The sequence below is a fragment of the Pelodiscus sinensis genome, chromosome 25 (assembly GCF_052426305.1).
Source record: "Pelodiscus sinensis isolate ZL-2025 chromosome 25, ASM5242630v1, whole genome shotgun sequence".
Classification (NCBI taxonomy): domain Eukaryota; kingdom Metazoa; phylum Chordata; order Testudines; family Trionychidae; genus Pelodiscus; species Pelodiscus sinensis.
The window spans coordinates 5,616,045-5,633,384 of NC_143076.1; the positions used below are offsets into that span (position 1 = coordinate 5,616,045).

General features: G+C 50.4%; 2 protein-coding genes across 2 annotated transcripts in view; one reads left to right on the forward strand and one right to left on the reverse strand.

Moving 5' to 3' along the window:
• Nucleotides 1–412: 412 nt before the first annotated feature.
• On the reverse strand, nt 413–16,108 carry VPS26B (VPS26 retromer complex component B). The gene is made up of 6 exons (XM_075916411.2): nt 14,665–16,108; nt 9,319–9,475; nt 6,928–7,092; nt 5,719–5,894; nt 4,532–4,674; nt 413–3,737 (listed from the first exon to the last, which is right to left on the reverse strand). Exons 1-6 carry the CDS (start codon nt 14,885–14,887, stop codon nt 3,591–3,593), a joined length of 1,011 nt encoding a protein of 336 aa, XP_075772526.1. The 5' UTR covers nt 14,888–16,108; the 3' UTR covers nt 413–3,590.
• A 95-nt stretch (nt 16,109–16,203) lies between these two features.
• NCAPD3 (non-SMC condensin II complex subunit D3) overlaps nt 16,204–17,340 on the forward strand; it is a 53,937-nt gene continuing 52,800 nt past the window's right edge. Inside the window, exon 1 of the mRNA XM_075916399.2 lies at nt 16,204–16,347. Coding sequence (XP_075772514.2) covers nt 16,287–16,347 — 61 coding nt within the window. The 5' untranslated portion in view covers nt 16,204–16,286. The remainder of the gene's footprint in view (nt 16,348–17,340) is intronic.

Consider the following 17,340-nt stretch of genomic DNA (forward strand, 5'->3'; position numbering starts at 1 on the left):
GCAAAGCAGGCTGCATGGAGTGTTTAAGACCCTATTTTAAGTTTTTAATACTGTCATCCTTAGGGCCTAGTGATGTGGGCTGTGGTTTCATCCTCGTGCTGGGCTGGTGATTGGAGCCAGCTCACTCACTCAAGCTTGCTCTAAATTCTACAAGAAGAGAGAAACCCACCCACTGGGATGGAACAGCTGCCAAGGTCACAAGTCAGCACAGATCGGGCTGCTGATGGCTTCACATTGCTTACAGTGGGGCCAATTCACTTTCCCCGGTCTGTTCCACATCTTTAGAGACAGCACAATAAGGGAAAAGGCTGGATTCTCCCAACCTCAGGTACCCACCGTGCGCCTGGCCTGAAGAGAGGCAAAATAGCTCAGAACGGCAGCATATAAACCAAGTCAGACAAACGAATGCACAGCATTTTAAAGCCTGGGATGGCCCTTTTAATCTGACACACAAAAACAAATTTTAAAACACAGCCATTGAAAAGATGATCAATTAAGAAACATGTAAACACTGCAGAGGCTAAATTACAAGTTGCACTGCTTGGTTCAGTACCTATGCACTTCCCCTGTGAGTATCTGCCCAGGGGAGAGAGGACATCCACAGCACGGGATAAAACAACCCAGCATGGGGTGGGCTGCAAAAGCCACAATCACTCCCCAGTCTTAAAACTGTTGTTTTTTTTCTTTTTTGGAGCAGCGTGGGGTTAGATTTTTCAGGTCTCCTCTCTCAAGCCCCAATCATTGCAGATGGAGCAGGTATCATCACCCGAAACACAAGGCATAACAGAAAGCAGGCTGAATGATCTAATTAGAGAAGTAAAAATGGGGGTAGGGGAGAGGCTATAGCCTAGTCCTATGACGGGGAACACAGAGGTGAGGAAAAGTTAGCAGAAGGAAACATTTAGGCACATGCACGTTTTCTGACTAACCCCTCTCACAGTGACAAGCAGACACTGTTGGAACATCTGCCAGAGAGGGGGATTCCCATCTGCAGGCAATCTCCACATATCCCATCTCACTACTCACCCAGTACAGAGGTGGGTTCACCCATTGGGCTTCTTACCACCACCACACGCTACACCCAAGAAGAGTATTCAACCATGAAGGGATTTCAGGGGGGCTGTTTCGAGATGAGGGAAAGCAAAGTATGGGTGAGGGTGAAGCTGAGCTAGGCTCAACCATGCAGATGCCCTCTGTTACCTGAGCTGCCACCCAAGGGGAACCTCTCCTGTTTTCAAATGATTGTGCATTGCTACAGCATGCCTGGATTCCTCCCAATGGGGGAGACGCAAAGTTAGCCAGCCACCGAAATAGTGTCCCCGTTTGCATGTTGCACCAGGCCCAACCACACCGTCCCCCCTGCGTGTGATTTAACAAAGCAGCTGCCTTGAAAAGGTCTGAGGGAGGAGACTGCCGTTCCAGCCCGCAGCAAGGAACTCTCACAGGCAGAGCCACGCAACCTCACCACGGCAGTGCAGAACATGGGATGCCAGTGTTCACAGCAAAGAGGCAATTCAGGTCCCCAAGAAGAGAGCAGGACTCCCCATCTAGGTTAAGAACCAAAGCCCTATCTGGTGACAGTGAAAATAAAACTGAGTTTGGCAAGCAGAAAACATACATTTATCACTGAACTACAGCAGCTTTCTTACTACGGAAACGTCCCCTCCCTCCCACCCAACCCCCACCATCACTACAGGCAGCGGGGCACTGTCACACACACAGCATATTGCAGAAGAAGCTGAACTTCCCAGCAGCAAGAGAGCAGCTCTGCATCCAACCAAAGGAAATGCCAGACTGAGAAGTAAGCCTGGCAGAACATCAATGGGCTTCTAGCCCACAGGGGAATCACTAGTACGGCTCCGGTTAGAGGGAGCCGGTGTCCCGGTTTCGTTCAGGTCTCCGCCTCCATATGCTGGTTGGCGTCTGATTACCTGCTTCCTAGAAAGGGATCTAAAAAGGACAGAACATCCAAATCCAGTCAATGGGTTACGTCTAAGAGGCGATCTCTGAACTTGAAGGGAGAGCTGAGGCCCGTCCGAGGACATCCCCGTGATCCCTCTGAAAACATTAACTGGCGTTTATTTTAAGAGAGTGAAAGACATCCCATGTGCCGGGTCCTCAGGTAGCTTCATGCCCAAAGGTCCCACCCAATTCCAGCCTCAACAGACCCAACCAAGCAGTCAATCAGGAAGCAGTGCCAGACACCCTGCTGCTTCACTTCAGTACATCCGGGGCAATAGCTCCTTACGTTATGGTGTCCCACGTGCCAGGAGTAGTACTAGCACATGGCAGGTTCTCGGGGGGATCCTTCAAGCCTTTGGCAGACGGGTGTGTTTAAAGAAGGCCCGTGTCCTCTTCTGCCCCACCCTGCTACTCTCATAATTTTCAGCCAGTCAGGGATGTCCCTGGGAGGTTTAACCAGAGCACCACTGGGATGAACCCTAGGGCCAGACGAAGCAGAGTTTCATTCAGATAAATTGAAAACAAGGAGAAAGCCAGAAGGCGATGGCCAGCGTCTACTGCAGCACTTCAGAGGCTCCTGCCATGTTTCTACCGCCTCTCGCTGCAACGCTTTCCCTGTACAGCTAGAGACCGGACTGCAACTGCTTCCCACAGCACCACGTGGCACCCGTACAACCGCTCTGCCATGCCACGCTCACCATCTCCAACGTACCCACGTTCCCCAGGGCTCAGCTGCACCCGCCTGGCTAGATCATGCAGCGTGGGTTACAAACTGCACCCTAACCTCCCAGAGCCAAGACTAGCATGGCTTTGTGCTCCCCCTTTCCCTGGACCGTTTCCTCCCAGATTCCCTGCCTAGCGGCTCTGCTTGCCCACCCATGCCTCGCCTGCCCTATACAGCGTCCTTTGGCCTGTCAATTCCACACCCAGCTGCCATCTGCACTTTTAAATGTTAAACAAGGCCCCTTCCTCCCAAGACACTGCATCCATGAGCTCCCACGGCAGGGACACAAAGGCAGCGTCATCTGCTTCGCTGCACAACCTGGCTCTGCTACTCACAGGGCTGATTCAACTTGTTACATAACCGCTAGCAGCAGTCTCACAGAGGGGGGGAAACCCGTCAAGCAGGCTACACCTCAAGCTTACTCTGCTCACGCACACTCCCACCTTCCAGCTAAAATGCTTCATCAGGCTCTCCTCCTACTCGCCTCACAAAGACTTTTGGATGGCAGCAAAATGCCTTCCTACAGGCCCGAAGTGACATACCTACCGCCGAGGCGGAGCGCCCAGTTTCCCCTTCCCCCTCCCGCCTCCCCGCAGCCATGGTGAAGGGGTCTCATAGCAACGGGAAAGACAGGCAGCCCCAAGGCCCCTGCATGTATAAAAGCAGCCTACCCTCAGAGGAATGTAGCAGGTTGGGGAGCACTGAGGTACTTTCAACTTTGTGCCCGTAGTCACTGTCGCTTGCATTGCCCCCTCCCCACCCTACTGGTCCTTCGAAAATCAGAATTAAGTCAAAACTGATATTGGTTTTCATAAGTCTCTGGTGAAATATTTTCTCTCTCACTCCTTGCTGCTGCCAACCCTGGGCACGTGGGTTCTGCAGCAGCCTCGCTCCACAGGGCCTTTCACTGCCGGCTGTTGTTTTCTGCAGGCTGGCTGGGGGTCCTGGCCTCCGCATGGGAGGACGTCCCCTCAAACCGCTGAGAGGCAATAGCTGCCTGGTGGGACATGCTCTTCCTCACAATGTCTCCTTTCCGCCATAGCACCACCTCCTGTCAGAACGCAGACAACAGGACCTGTTAGGACATGCAGGAGCTAGGCTGGCCCCACCCAGGATGTTCTCACAGGCCGACATCTGCCTAAGCTGCTGTAGCAGTAACTTGCACCCATCCCCATACGCCACTCTCATATCCTTCATCAGTGAAAAGCTTCAGGAGAGGGGTCCGGGCAGTGCAGATCTCTGAAGGTCAGACGATAGTACAGGCTGAATCTCAGTGGTCTAGGACTCTCTGGTCCGACAACATCCGTGGTCCCAAGGCAGCTGGACCAGAGAGGTCCAACCTGTACTCCAGAGGATGAGCCAGAGGCAGCCACCAGATGCCAGGCCTGTTCTAGTACACTGGGCAGCACTGCCATGGTTAATGAGGTAAAAGACGGCCCCGTGTGGCAAAGTGCAGAGAACAGAGGGGGATTACGGTGGGTAAACCCTCTCTGAAGAAAAAAATTTAAAAAATAACAATGGTCCTGTCGCACCTTAGAGACTAACCCAAAACCATTATACAGATAGTCCCTGAGGTGCACCAGGACTAGTGCTGCCTTTTAAAGTATTTTAGTTACAAACTAACATGGCTGCCCCTCTGAGCCTCTCTGAGGAGCAACCCCAAGAGACCCAGACAGGCAGGTGCATTCTCTATCCGTGCCTCAGATGATGGGGTCTCAGTGGGCACCCAGGGAGATTTCTCCCCCCCACTGCCAACCTGACTGCCTACGGGTCTTCTCCTGCTATTTATAACGGAGCCCCAGAAGAGGCTCTTGAGTGGCTGGCTACGGCTCACCCCCCTCTCACCTGCTGTTTGAAGTAGCGCCGCTCTTCCTCATCTATCAGCACCAGGTTGAGGTAATAACGCACTGAGAACTTCTTATTGATGTCCCTCATCGTGGGCGTCAGCTCGTAGCCTGCCAGGAAGAGTCTGATTGGAATGGACTCCCCTGCAAAGGGCATGAAAGGCATGAGCAGAGGCACAACCTGCCGATCCAAATCGTACAGAGAGAGCATCGGCACCACAACGGGAAACGAGAGCACACTAACTCCTGCAACTCTGTGCCCAAGTCTGGCATATCTTACCACTGCTGGATGGAGTAGTGCCCTCCGCTCCCACAGAACAGAGCACCTTTGATCCTTAGCAGGGTCATGCCCTTTCTGGTGACCGTCCTACCTCCCCCCTTCAATATCACAGGGTTGCTGCTCACAGCACTGGAGAAGAAAGAGAATGGGATGACATCCCTTCTAGCTACTGACCCAGCAGCTCTAGAGCAGGAGTGCAAGTCACCCACAGCTGAAGAATATTATCCAGAACCGTGGAATCCAGCCAGTTCTGGAGCAGTAGCCAGAGGAGGTTCTGAAGACCAGGACTTGAACAGGGTTCAAAAATAGTACTAGAGAGGTAGCCGTGTTAGTCTGATCTTGCTAAAACAAAAGGAAAAACTGTGTAGCACTTTAAAGACTAACAAGATGGTTTAATAGGTGATGAGCTTTCGTGGGTCAGACCCACTTCTAGATACATTCATGGAGGATAGGGCTATCCATGGCTATTAGCCAGGATGGGTAGGAACGGTGTCCCCAGTCTGTTTGTCAGAGGCTGGGAACGGGAGACAAGAGGATTCCCTGTTCTGTTCACTCCCTCTGGGGCATCTGGCATTTTATGTTCCTATGTTCACTAAACTAGCCATGCTCAACTAACCAATTAGCCACATGTAGCTAGTGGGCTGGACACCACCGATCCAGAGCAACCAGTGGATTTGCAATGAGAGATGATGCCACCTTTCAGCGCTATGTTCTGCGGCTGGGGCCAGGTCAGTCGTAGAAGTCTATTCCTAACTGTGCTGCTGACTCGCTAGGAGCAATGTTCCTCAATTTACCTCCTCCCCTCCACGCCATTTGTAAGCTGCCAAGAAAACAAGAAGTTGGTGCAACACAATCACTGGACCCCCAAAGATGCTAGAAGAGGAATGTAAATGGCTCCCTCCCCTCACCTCTCACAGGTGCCCCATCCATGATCTCATATTTTGCTATTGTGTCGTTCTCGTGGTAAACGTTGGGGCCGGTCCCTGTTGTCTCTCTCTTGATGATATCTATCTCCATGTGTTTGATCTTGATCCGAACCAACAGGAAGTAGATTTTTCCAACAATCACATCTTTTAAGTGGTACCTGGGAAGGATGAAGCAAGACAGCCGGGATCAGCTTTGGTCTCTGCACCACAGAGCAGGAAACAAATTGAAAAGCTGGAATGCGCCTTTCAGACACTCCCCCATCCTTCTCAGGGCCAATTTGAGATTCCAGGGGCACTCCAGTCATGTTCTGGGTGCTCCAAGTGATAACTATGCATTCAGGCACAAACCTCTGGGCACCAGCAAGTCTGAGCGGGATTACTGGATGAAATGAGGAGACATATTAGGCTGGACATTCATAAAAACTTCAGAAGAACAAGATCTAAGCCTCCCGATGGCAATCCCTTGGGTAATTAAAAAAGGAGAACACTCCAGCTCTGCATGAGAAGAATGGTCTGGAATGTAACCTCAACTAGTCATTTCCAACATCTATGCCTGAGTTAACAGTCCCACAGTTAATTGTACCATTCTGGTCAACAGCAGAAGCTGTTCCGTTGGGCCTCCCGGGACTCAGAACAAGGGGACCACTAAATTAGAGGGGACCAATAAATCCACCTTCATCCCCATTTATGCACCCACCTCGGTATGTGGGTGCAACAGAGGCCTCGGACAGAACACAGTACAGGCTGGCGGTGAGCTGGGAAAGATCTAAAGCAGCAACTCTCCCAGCACATGAATGAATGAACTTCCTGCCCTTCACAGCAGCGAACAGGGAGAGCGAAGAGAAATTACAGGGCCCTACCTGAAGTTTACAATAGCCATTGCCTCTGCATACCTAGTTACGCAGCCTCTAAGGCTCCGTCTGCACAGCAGTTAGACACGTGTGGATGACCCGTGCTAGCTGACTCGGGCTAAGGGGCTGTTTCACTGCAGTGTAGGCTTCTGGGCTCAGGCTGGATCCTAGGGCTCTAGGACCCTGTTCTGCAGCCCCCAGCCCAGAAATCTGCACTGCAAGAAAAGAACCCCACGAGCTGGAGGTTTAGTGTTTTTTCCCTCCATGGAGACATGCCCTAGAAGTATCGGCCCACGCAGGGGACTGCATCCCCTCACACAGGGTTTTACTCTGCACTTACTTGGATTTGTTATACTCAAACTCAATATGCAGGCAATCCTCGATTCCCACCTCCATCTTGATAGAGGAATTGAGCTCTGGGTAGGTGCTGAGCGTGTGCACGACTATGTCCATCTCTTTGACCACATCATTTAATCTGCGGCTGACGGTCGCTCGGAGGAAATATCTGCAAGGGGAACGCCTGACCCATTAGAATCCTTGCAGACTACCTCCCTGGGCGCACAAGCCACGGAGGGAGAGGTGTTTGGTGGAGGAGAGAGAAACATCGACGGAGCCTTTCATGGAGCTGCTCAGCCCACATGGTCCATCCAGTCAGGTAAACTGCCTCTTGTAGTGGACAATACCTAGTGGCTCAGAGGAAGGTGCAAGTCCTTTATAGAGCACCTGAGCAATTGTACGTTGCTGTGCAAAGAGGTGATGTTCCAGTCTCAACCCTATGGCTTATGGCCCTAAAGCAGGGCTACTCAACTTTGGAAGCCCTGGGGGCCACAATGATACTCACAGCACATGCCAAATATATATGCAAATAGCTTCTTTCACACTGACAGACATGAATACAAAGATTAAGCCTTAAGCCGTGGCACCGGACCTAAACGTGGCCAATCAGCACCTCTCAGGCACTAAGCAGCCAGCAATTCCCACAATGCCCCAGTGCTCCTGGCATCTGGTCCCTAGGGGCTAGAAATGCCAACAGCCTGTACCCGTCTGTTCCAGCCAGCCCGTCTGCTTGCATCTTTCAATGCTCACCCACCCTGGGAAACGCCTCGCTCTTGTGGAGCATGTTCCCAGTGGAGGCCACGTTCAAAGGAACCCACCCACAGGCCACGTGAGAGCCCAAACTGCACCACGAGCTGTGTTTTGAGCAGCCCAGCCCTAAAGCATGAGAGGCGAGTACACTTATCACTGCCTATGTTAACTAAATATCCATCATAAAATCATCCAGCCTTAGCATTTGACTCAGGCTCGATGTCAAGGTGGCAGCTACCTTTACAGCTCAGCTCTGAAACAGCATTTGCCATTTGTAAACAGCAGCATGTAAGCGAGGCATTTGTCTGCACGTAGGCCACAATTAAAATTAGCAGGCCTGGTTACAGGACTACTCAAGCACATTTTACGGAATCCGCTGGAGACAAGCAAATGACCTGACATTACTCTCGGATTGCCAAATAAATTGCAAGTCGCCTTTGGTTCCCTTTCTTTTTTAAACGAGGGGGGGAAAAAGAACAACTCAAGCCTGATTTACATGCATAAGAGAAGCCATGACAGGCGGCATTTTACTACTGAGTCTGCCACGCAGCTTCTGGAATTGCACTCAGCGCCTGACATGCTGTCCCAAGACAGCACAGTATTCCATCATCACAAGTGTTGATAATTTAATATTCCACTTCAGCCCAGGCTCAGACTCACAGACCGTTAAGCTGCCGTGAGCGATCTCCGTTACAGCACAGACTAGAGATATCAAGAAGTGACTGGAGGAACAGAGGGGAAGCTAGAGAAAGAAGTGGGGGTTTGAGAAGTGGGGGAGAAAGAGGAATGACAAAAAGGGCCGAGAACTCCCTTTTCAAACATGTGGCTTTCACAGGAGTTGGTAGATTTTCCGCAGATTTTCTAGGCATCCCACACACACTGTTTGATCTGTCAATCCATCTCCATGCCCACATGCTTCAACGTGAAATTGGTCTGTACCATAACCCCACACAAACAGCAGCTTGATGGGCTGAACACATATGCTGGATCACAATTCAGTTTAAAAGGGAGAGTCCAGTGACAGAAGCGTTTAGTTGCTAGAGAGATGTGGATTACAAATTAATTTATTCAACAGCCTTTAGAAATTCTCATCATTGCTCCGATCTCTCTACAGGGTTAACTGGGAGTCTGGTGCCTCTTTCAGCATTTTATCAACGCTTCCTCCCTGCTACAGCTGGAGAAACAGCTATAGCTGGAAGGCATGGGAAATCAGATTTTAGAAGTGATTGTGAGCTTGTTTTAAAATGATAGAAAATGTTTTTTTTTTTTTTAACAGCAGTTCAATCACTTTTCAATGATATGCCCCTTTTAAACAATCAACCCACCTGCGTTCTGATTTCCCATGATTTCAAAGGCAAGACTCATAACCTAGAGTAGGGGCATGGGGTATCACATGGTCAAAGTTGTCAGCTCTCTGCTGGACTTTTAATTGTTTCTTATTATACTTAAGGAAGATTGTAGTTCTATCTGTTCTTCCCAATTCAACAGGCATTAGACTCTCATGTTGCTGTATTACCTGTTGGTGTGTGTTCGTCTGGGATACCTACTGTGGCTCTTGCTAGAAAGACACTGCATGAAAATTAATTCACAGGGAGAAGGCTGAAGCTTGAGATCAGGAGAAACCCAACAGCAAGAGGAGACTCACCGTAACTTCACGTTCTGCCCTGTGTACGACTCGTACGGTTTTTCCACATGTGTGAACTCAAAGTCAAACGTCTGCGACTGGGTGAACTCACCAGGACGGGCCAGGTCCTTTACCAGAGAGACAAATTCATGGTGGTTGCCCCGGTCATAGTACAGCTCTAGGAAGAAAATACTCAGTTAAGCAGTGCTGATCCCTCCCACACGAGTGGGTCAGTGTTGGGAGAGGAATTGCAGGAAATGGGCCTAAATTAAAATTTTAAAATTTAAATTTAAATTAAAGGAGATTGCCTATCTCCTAGAACTGGAAGGGACCTTGAAAGGTCATTGAGTCCAGTCCCCTGCCCTCACAGCAGGACCAAGTACCATCCCTGACAAATATTTGCCCCAAATCCCGAAATGGCCTCCACAAAGATTGAACTCACAACCCTGGGTTTAGCAGGCCAATGCTCAAACCACTGAGCTATCCCTCTCCCCCTAAAAAGGAAAAAGGAACCAGTCTCTGAAAAAGCCTCTTCCCTGTTCCATCCCTTCTCCTCTAGTGAGTAAGCTAGGCTCCGAGCAGTAGAGAATCATAGTCAGGTGCTTGACACATCTTGGGCCCGAGCTCAAGTGCCAGTAAAAAGTGCCAGTAAAAAGGAGGACCCAGTTTTGCAAATTGGTTTCTCCCCCTCACTGGACAGGTCACGTTGCTGACATTCACCATCTCCCCTGACAGAGTCCAATGTAGCGGAGGAACTCTCTTAAGGGTTCGATTTAGGAAGTCTATACTCCTGGGTTCCAAACTTGGGTCTGCTACTAATTTGTTTCAACACCATCAATACTTCCACCTTCTGTAAGCTTTTCCTCCCATCAATAAAGTGGGGTCATCTTCCCAGGCCCCCAAGCATTATGTTGCTAAAGTATTGTCCGTAAAGAGCTTGAGGATCCTCAAACAACATCCTCCACTGTACAAGTAGAGAGGAAATTCGATATCCCACGAGCTCATGAAAAATATCCTGCCCACAGATAAGAGAACAAGGCAGAACAAGACAGGTTGATGTCAAAAATAACGGAGAAGGTCAGTAAATAGCACACTCCCATGATTAAATAGCACACTCCCATGAAAGCAGATAGAGACAAAAAAAACAGAAGCAAAGATTTCCAAGCTGCTGTCTGCAGCTTTAGTTGCTTTCCCCACCTAAGAAAACAAACCAGAACGTCTGTACGTAGGTCAGTTTAATCAGGTTAATATATCCAGACTACCTTCAAAGACAAGCCAGCATCACCGAACCAATCAGCATCTGGAGCTATCCCTTCATCTCAGTGCTTCCTACAGACGCCACCTTCAAGGCCTAGGCACTGGAGCTCTCACCAGGAAAAAACAAATGCCCAAAGCATCTCACAAACAGGGAACACAGAAGCACGGGACTAGGAAGCTTCTGTCATCGCTCATGCCTCCCAAAGATGGCTAAAGCAACAGTGAGGGGCGAGGGGGCCACGTTAAATCAAGTGAACAAAAAATGGTAAAGAGCCCCATTGACTCTGCACTATGTCAGCCCATACCATGTGACCCTGCAGAGAAAACGTCTTCCGGGGTAAATCCTAGCTGATGATTTTATGATGGACGCATGCAAGGCCAGGGAAATGTTAAGGAATGAGGGTCGGTGTGGAAGTGTTGTTCAAACCAGCTGAAGATAAGGCAGCAGATATTGTTCCAGCAGGTCTTCAAGCATAGCAGCGACCACGTGACTATCTTTTGTTTTCCATCTTGATCCAAAATGACAAAAAGTGATACACCTATACTCTGATCACTATGATACATGAGGATAAAGACAATCTACTCCAGTTTCTGTAGGCTGGGCTCTACGAAATTTGCCAATACAGCCCTTGGTTAGGCAGTGTTTGGGTGACCATAATTCTTACAATCTGGAGCTGAAATCACAGCTATGAAAAGAAGGAGTGGGTTGTACCCACGAAAGCTCACGATACCATCTACATGTTTGTTAGGCTTTAAGGTGCTGCTAGACTATTCATTGTTTTTTAAGTTTTTCCAGTTACAGACTAACTCGGCCACCCCCCTGAAGCTATGACAAGATTAGTCATTGTCACTCATCCACTAAATCCTGCAGCAGAAGCTTTTTGAAGGGGGATCTTGTGGTTGGGTCTCAAGAACTCAGGAGATCTGGGTTCATTTCCCACCCCTGCCACAGACTCAACATGTGACCTTGGGCAAATCACTTAGGATGTGCCTCATCACCTCGGATGTACAATATGCGATACTTTATCTTGCCCATCCTTTGCTCCAGCTTATCTCTTTAGAGTGGAAACTCACTGGGGTTGGAATGATCTCCACTGTGTTACACAGCACAGAGCATAACAAAGTCCCGATCTTGGTTGGAGCTTCAGGGTGCAAACAAAAGCATCTCTCTTTTCAAAACACCTCCATAAAGACAGAGGATGGATGCACCTTTATGCAGTGGGAAGGGAGTGCAGGCATGACATAGGAAAGAGACTCATCTCACAACACAATACCGAAGGCAATGACTGAGTTAAACTGGGAAAACACAGACTGCCGGCATACTAGGCTCCCAGTAACTACTGCCCAAGGGCTAAGATTGGCACTTAGACCTTTAGAGGAAGAACAGAGGATTCATCTTTAAAAAGACATCAGCACATCAAACTTTACAGGGAAAAGCCCCAGTTTGAGTTGTTCATCAAAATCAGTTTTCTCCATTCTGATTTTTTTTTTTAAATCTACCAACATTAACGGGAGAACAGTCGAGACAGATTGATGCCCTAAAAGGAATCTGCACTGTACAAGCGTCAGAGGGGAAACTGTCCTGGATGTTCGACTCATGGGTTCTATTCCCAACCCCGTCATACTGCCCTCATCTGTGAAATGGGGAGTAATACCTATCTCCTGGCCCCTGAATGTCTAAATCCCTAACAAATAGACTAGTAGCACCTTAAAGACTAACAAAACATGTAGATGGTATCATGAGCTTTCAGGGACACAGCCCACTTTGTCAGATGACAGGAGTGTTAGAAGTCCAGATCCAAGAATAAATAAGGGAAGGGGGGGGGGGGGAAGGAGAGGGGGGGGGGGGAAAGAAAGAAAAGGAGAAAAAAAGGAGGGGAGGAAGAAGAAAAAGAGACTGAGCATACCACATTCAGAGGACTAGATGAGTTAGTCTATTACGGGAAAAACTTAAAAAACAACAAATGATCTAGTAGCACCTTAAAGACTAAATAGCTACAAGAGGCTGATAAGAACTATTAGCACCCCCATTCTTATCAGCATTCTTCCTGTTACAGTCTAACTCAGCTACCCCCTGAAGCTTTTAAATCCCTAAAATGAGGTATCTGCAAATGGAAGGTGCTATAGAAGCACACATCAATTATACCATCTCTCAGGTTAGTGGGCCTGTTTTGTTTAAAAATAACATTCCCAAGCACAATCTGGGCCACAAGTCTGGTTATAAAAACTCTCTTGGTAACTCTAACAGATACAAACTACATACATAGTGCTTCATGAAGTCAAAGTACTAGGCAAATTAAGCAGTCTTGAAAAATCCTCTGTTGATATTTCTTTTGGATTATCGTAAACACCTACAAGTCCTAGTTATGGACCAAGACTCCATTGTGCTGTGCAAACCCGGAACAAAAAATTGGTCTACTTTCCCCACAGTACTTATTTTACAAATTGGGGAAAATGGGACAAGTGAAATGCCTTTCCAAGGCTGCACAGCGTGTCAGCGGTGGAGCTGGGAGTAAAACACGTGCTCAGGTTACTCGGGAGACTTTAACCCAGAGGCAGGTTATAATCCAATTTCTGATCATGAGGTCTGATTATACATAATTAGCTGTGTGGCTTCTCAGACGCCAAAAGTGTGGTGCTAATGGAGAAAGTCAAAAGAGAAATGAAGGTGGTGGAACTGGATAAAGAAAATCATCAATTTAGTCTTCTGGGCCAAAGGACCATCAAGGAACTGTTACTCTTCTCATGCTGAAAATGTTCATCACTTTGATGTGCTGGTCAACAGCTTCTATTGAGATTTTTAGAGCAGACTGGGCCATAGATTTAAGGTCTTATCTGAAAAGCCCTACACATGCACACCACACAGTTAATAAACAAATAAGAACTGTGTAAGTTACTCCTGGGTTTAACAATTATTTTGACTCACATTCAGATGAGACCATGAAATGTTCAGTTCTTTATGTCAATGGTACAATGGATATGGCAACTACCTTTCCTCCTGCTATGGGATGAGGAAAGCCCTTAGCTAAATTGGGTTCACACAATATAAAATCGCCAACGGAAATCTCAGAAATAACAGCTCACATATCAGATGATTTCATATGGATAAGCATGCTTGGCCACCCCAATAGGATAAACAGACTCAATGGAGCTGGGAACAGCCAACTTTGAAAGGAAGGAAAGTGAATCCACAAGGGTAATGTGCTTCTAGGACATAGCTCATTATTTGAAATGTACACATACATAAGCTCATTTGCTGCTTCATGCCCTCAATACAACCACTGCCTCCCAAGGCAGCCCTGCCCATCACACACAAAGTAATCAATAGCACAGCAAAGGCAGCTAGAGATGTGGCCACATGTTAATAAAAAGGATGGGGACTAACAAAGAACGCAGCATGTACACTGTGAGGGATGCTGCTGCCAAGATAGTAACACTTAAAAGTAGCCCTGGAGATTTGAATCTGAATTTAAAAATCTCTCTCTATATATTTCAGAGCTCAGGTCACTAAATGAGCAGAAACAGGAAAATAGGATGAGAGAGAGAGAAAACAATAATGTGGAAAAGGATTTGAGTTGTCTCCCTTCTGCAGACTGAAGTGTATAGATCACATGGACCATCCACATCTAACGGGATTTGAAATAACCTCTGATAATCAAGGGACTTGTCAATGTAATGACAAGACACTGGGGCCCATAACCCCAGTTTCCAAGCATCCGATACACTTTGTAACTACATTCCCACACTTTGTAACTACATTCCCTTCTCCTAGGCTAGTGGAGACAGAGCCTTGCATTATTAACATTTACATGTATTCAATCTGGAGGAATCACTAATGCAAAACAAATAAATAAGACTTCATGCAATGCACTGCTATGTACTGCCACCCTCACTGGAGGTGTTTTTGAATTTCAGAGGAGAAAGCAATCAGACTCCGACCAGAGGAATCACTACAGAATGGCAGGCCCGGGAACGTGTGGCAACCAAGCTTTAGGAAGCAGTGAGCCCAACCCACTTCTCCATGCTGGTACAAAGTACCCCTGCAACCTCCCAATTAAAACCCCTGGAGTTCTACCATGCACTGCTCACACCCCCTCGTTCCCCTCTCACCAATTTGTCCGATGAACTCCACTTTGATGCCTTGGTGCTCCAGCCGCTTGTTTGGGTGCTTGAGGGTGAGAATGACCCGACCTGATACTGTCTCCCCATCATAAAAAAGGAAATATTTCTCCTTCTTGCCCTCTTCAGTCTTGTGCTCAGCCCTACGCCTGCTTTCTGCATCGCTCAGCACCAGCTCCAACTCCGCACTCTGCCCAAACCCAAAGAAGCTCATCTCACTGCTGGGGGGGGGGGGGGGAGGAGGATATCAATCCCAGAGGGCTAGGGAGGATGCTGTAGGAAATGGGGTGCACTGAAGAAATGGCAATGCCTGAGGATACTGTTTCCTTCAAGGGGCTCAAATACTACAGCACTGGATGCAGTCCAGACACCCAGATAAGGAGAGGGGGATGCAACCCAATCTTAGGGATGAAGACTGTAATGCTAAAGGATCCTGGCAGGGTTCAACCCTAGCAAGCTTGGGGACTACAGGATGGGACGGGGTATGATACAATTCAAAGGCGCTGAGGGATATTTCTGAGGGAAATGGATAAAACAGGCAGCTGTTGCTCAGGAAGGGTAATATGATGCAACCCAAAAGGCTGCAGCTTAGGGAAGGGTGGTCTAATGAAATCAAGAGAGGGCCTCGAAGGCTGCTAAGAAGGGCAATATAACAGCCTAAGGGACCACTGCTGTTTAGAAAAGGGATGCAGCACAACCGTTGCCTAGGGAGTCTGCAGGCACTGCTGGGAGATGCAATGGGGGGGGGGATCTGCGGGGTGCAATGGGCAGGCAACCGAGGGGTTCAATGCACCCGAGGAGGTGGGGGGGGGCTCCGCTGTTTCTTACCTCCACTACTCAGGAAGGAGTGAGGGTGCTAAGTAATGAAACGGGAGCACTTACCGCTTGGGGTGGGGGATGCGGTGCAGCAGGGGCACCACTGCTGGGAGAAGGGGGTGCAACTGGGAGGGTCCCCCAATAGGAAGGTGTAAAGTACCGCGGCTGTAGGGCAAAGAAGTGCAATTGGGTGGGGGAGAGGGCTGCAAACGGGGGGGCCCGGTGCGGGGGAGAGGGCTGCAAACGGGGGGGCCCGGTGCGGGGGAGAGGGCTGCAAACGGGGGGGCCCGGTGCGGGGGAGAGGGCTGCAAACGGGGGGGCCGGTGCGGGACTGGGGTGCAATGGGAGGCCCTGCTGGGGAGCGCCCCGCCCCGTGCTCTCTGCAGGGCGGGTGAGCTCGGCGGCCACGTCGCGGCCGGCGCAGGAGCCGGGCTCGCAGCTCGCACGAGGCGGACCCGCTCCGGAATCGGGGGGGGAGGGGGCGCAGTTGCTCCGCAGCCCAGACGCGCTCGCGCTCTGCCCCGGCTAGCTGCGCTCGGGCTATCCCGGGCCGGGCCTCGTACTGCGCAAGCGCCGCCCGGCCCGGCCTCGCTTCCTCCCATTGCGCAGGCGCCATCCCCCTGTCCGGGCCTCACCCCCCGGGGCAAGCGCATTGGTTCAGCTGTGAGCGCCCCGCGCAGGCGCAGCCGGCCAGCCAATCCCCGGCCCCCGCAGACGGCGGGCGGTGATTGGTCGGTGTCAGGGCGCGACGCGGATTGGCTGGTTCGAAGGTACCGGCGGCGCCGAGGACAGGCAAGATGGGGGCTGAGGGGCCGCAGGGGGCCGCGGAGCGCTGGGGGCTGCGGGCGGTCAGTGCGGGTAAGCGGCGAGTGGGGGGAGGGGCTGAAGGAAAAGGGGGTCGTGGGGGGGGGCTGGAGGGGCTGAAGGGAGAGGGGGTCGTGGGGGGGCTTGAGGGGGAGGGGCTGAAGGGAGAGGGGGTCGTGGGGGGGCTAGAGGGGGAGGGGCTGAAGGAAGAGGGGGGTGGGGGGGCTAGAGGGGGAGGGGCTGAAGGGAGGGGCTAGAGGGGGAGGGGCTGAAGGAGAGGGGGGTGGGGGGGCTAGAGGGGGAGGGGCTGAAGGGGGGGGTTGTGGGGGGAGAGGGGGAGGGGCTGAAGGAAGAGGCGGTTGTGGGGGAGCTGAAGAATGAGGGGGTGGTATGGGAGGGTTAGAGGGGTCCCTGTGGGGGGAGGAGGAGGTTGGTGGGGGAGGGGACCACAGCGATGGGACCTGAAAGAGTGGGGGGGCCTGGTGGGGGAGGGGGCTGAAGCAAGAAGGGATCTTGGGGGGGGGTGAGGAGAGGGGATGGCGGGGGGCCTGAAGGAGGGGGAGATGAGGGGAGGAAGAGGCTGGGGGAGGGGAGGGAGACACCTGGGGGCTGAAGGAAAGAGGGATCCCAAGGGGCTGGGGGTGCTGCTTGCTTCCTCTTTTGGGCCAGACAAGGACCCACAAATCCCATCCTATCACTCCCCCCCCCCCCAGCCCAATTTCCACAGGGGAGCTGGGAGAGCACTGTCCTAGGGAGAGCTATTTTGTGCGTGGGCCTGGCTTCTATGCCTTGTGCTGCTGACCCTCTCTATGTCCTTCTGCAGTATACATCTTGTGATACTGGCCTGCTTCATGGGGAGCTCAGGGTTTAATAACCAGAGCGCTTCCCCCCCCCCCTTTTGCATAGATTGGGAATCTCATCTTTTGATGGTTACACTGAGCTTTTGTTCCATTATCGAAAACCCCTTGCTCGCTAGTTTGCCAGGGTGCTGCTGTAGTTTGCTAGTTATTCATAACACCATGGATCTTAAAGCTGTGCTGGATCTCT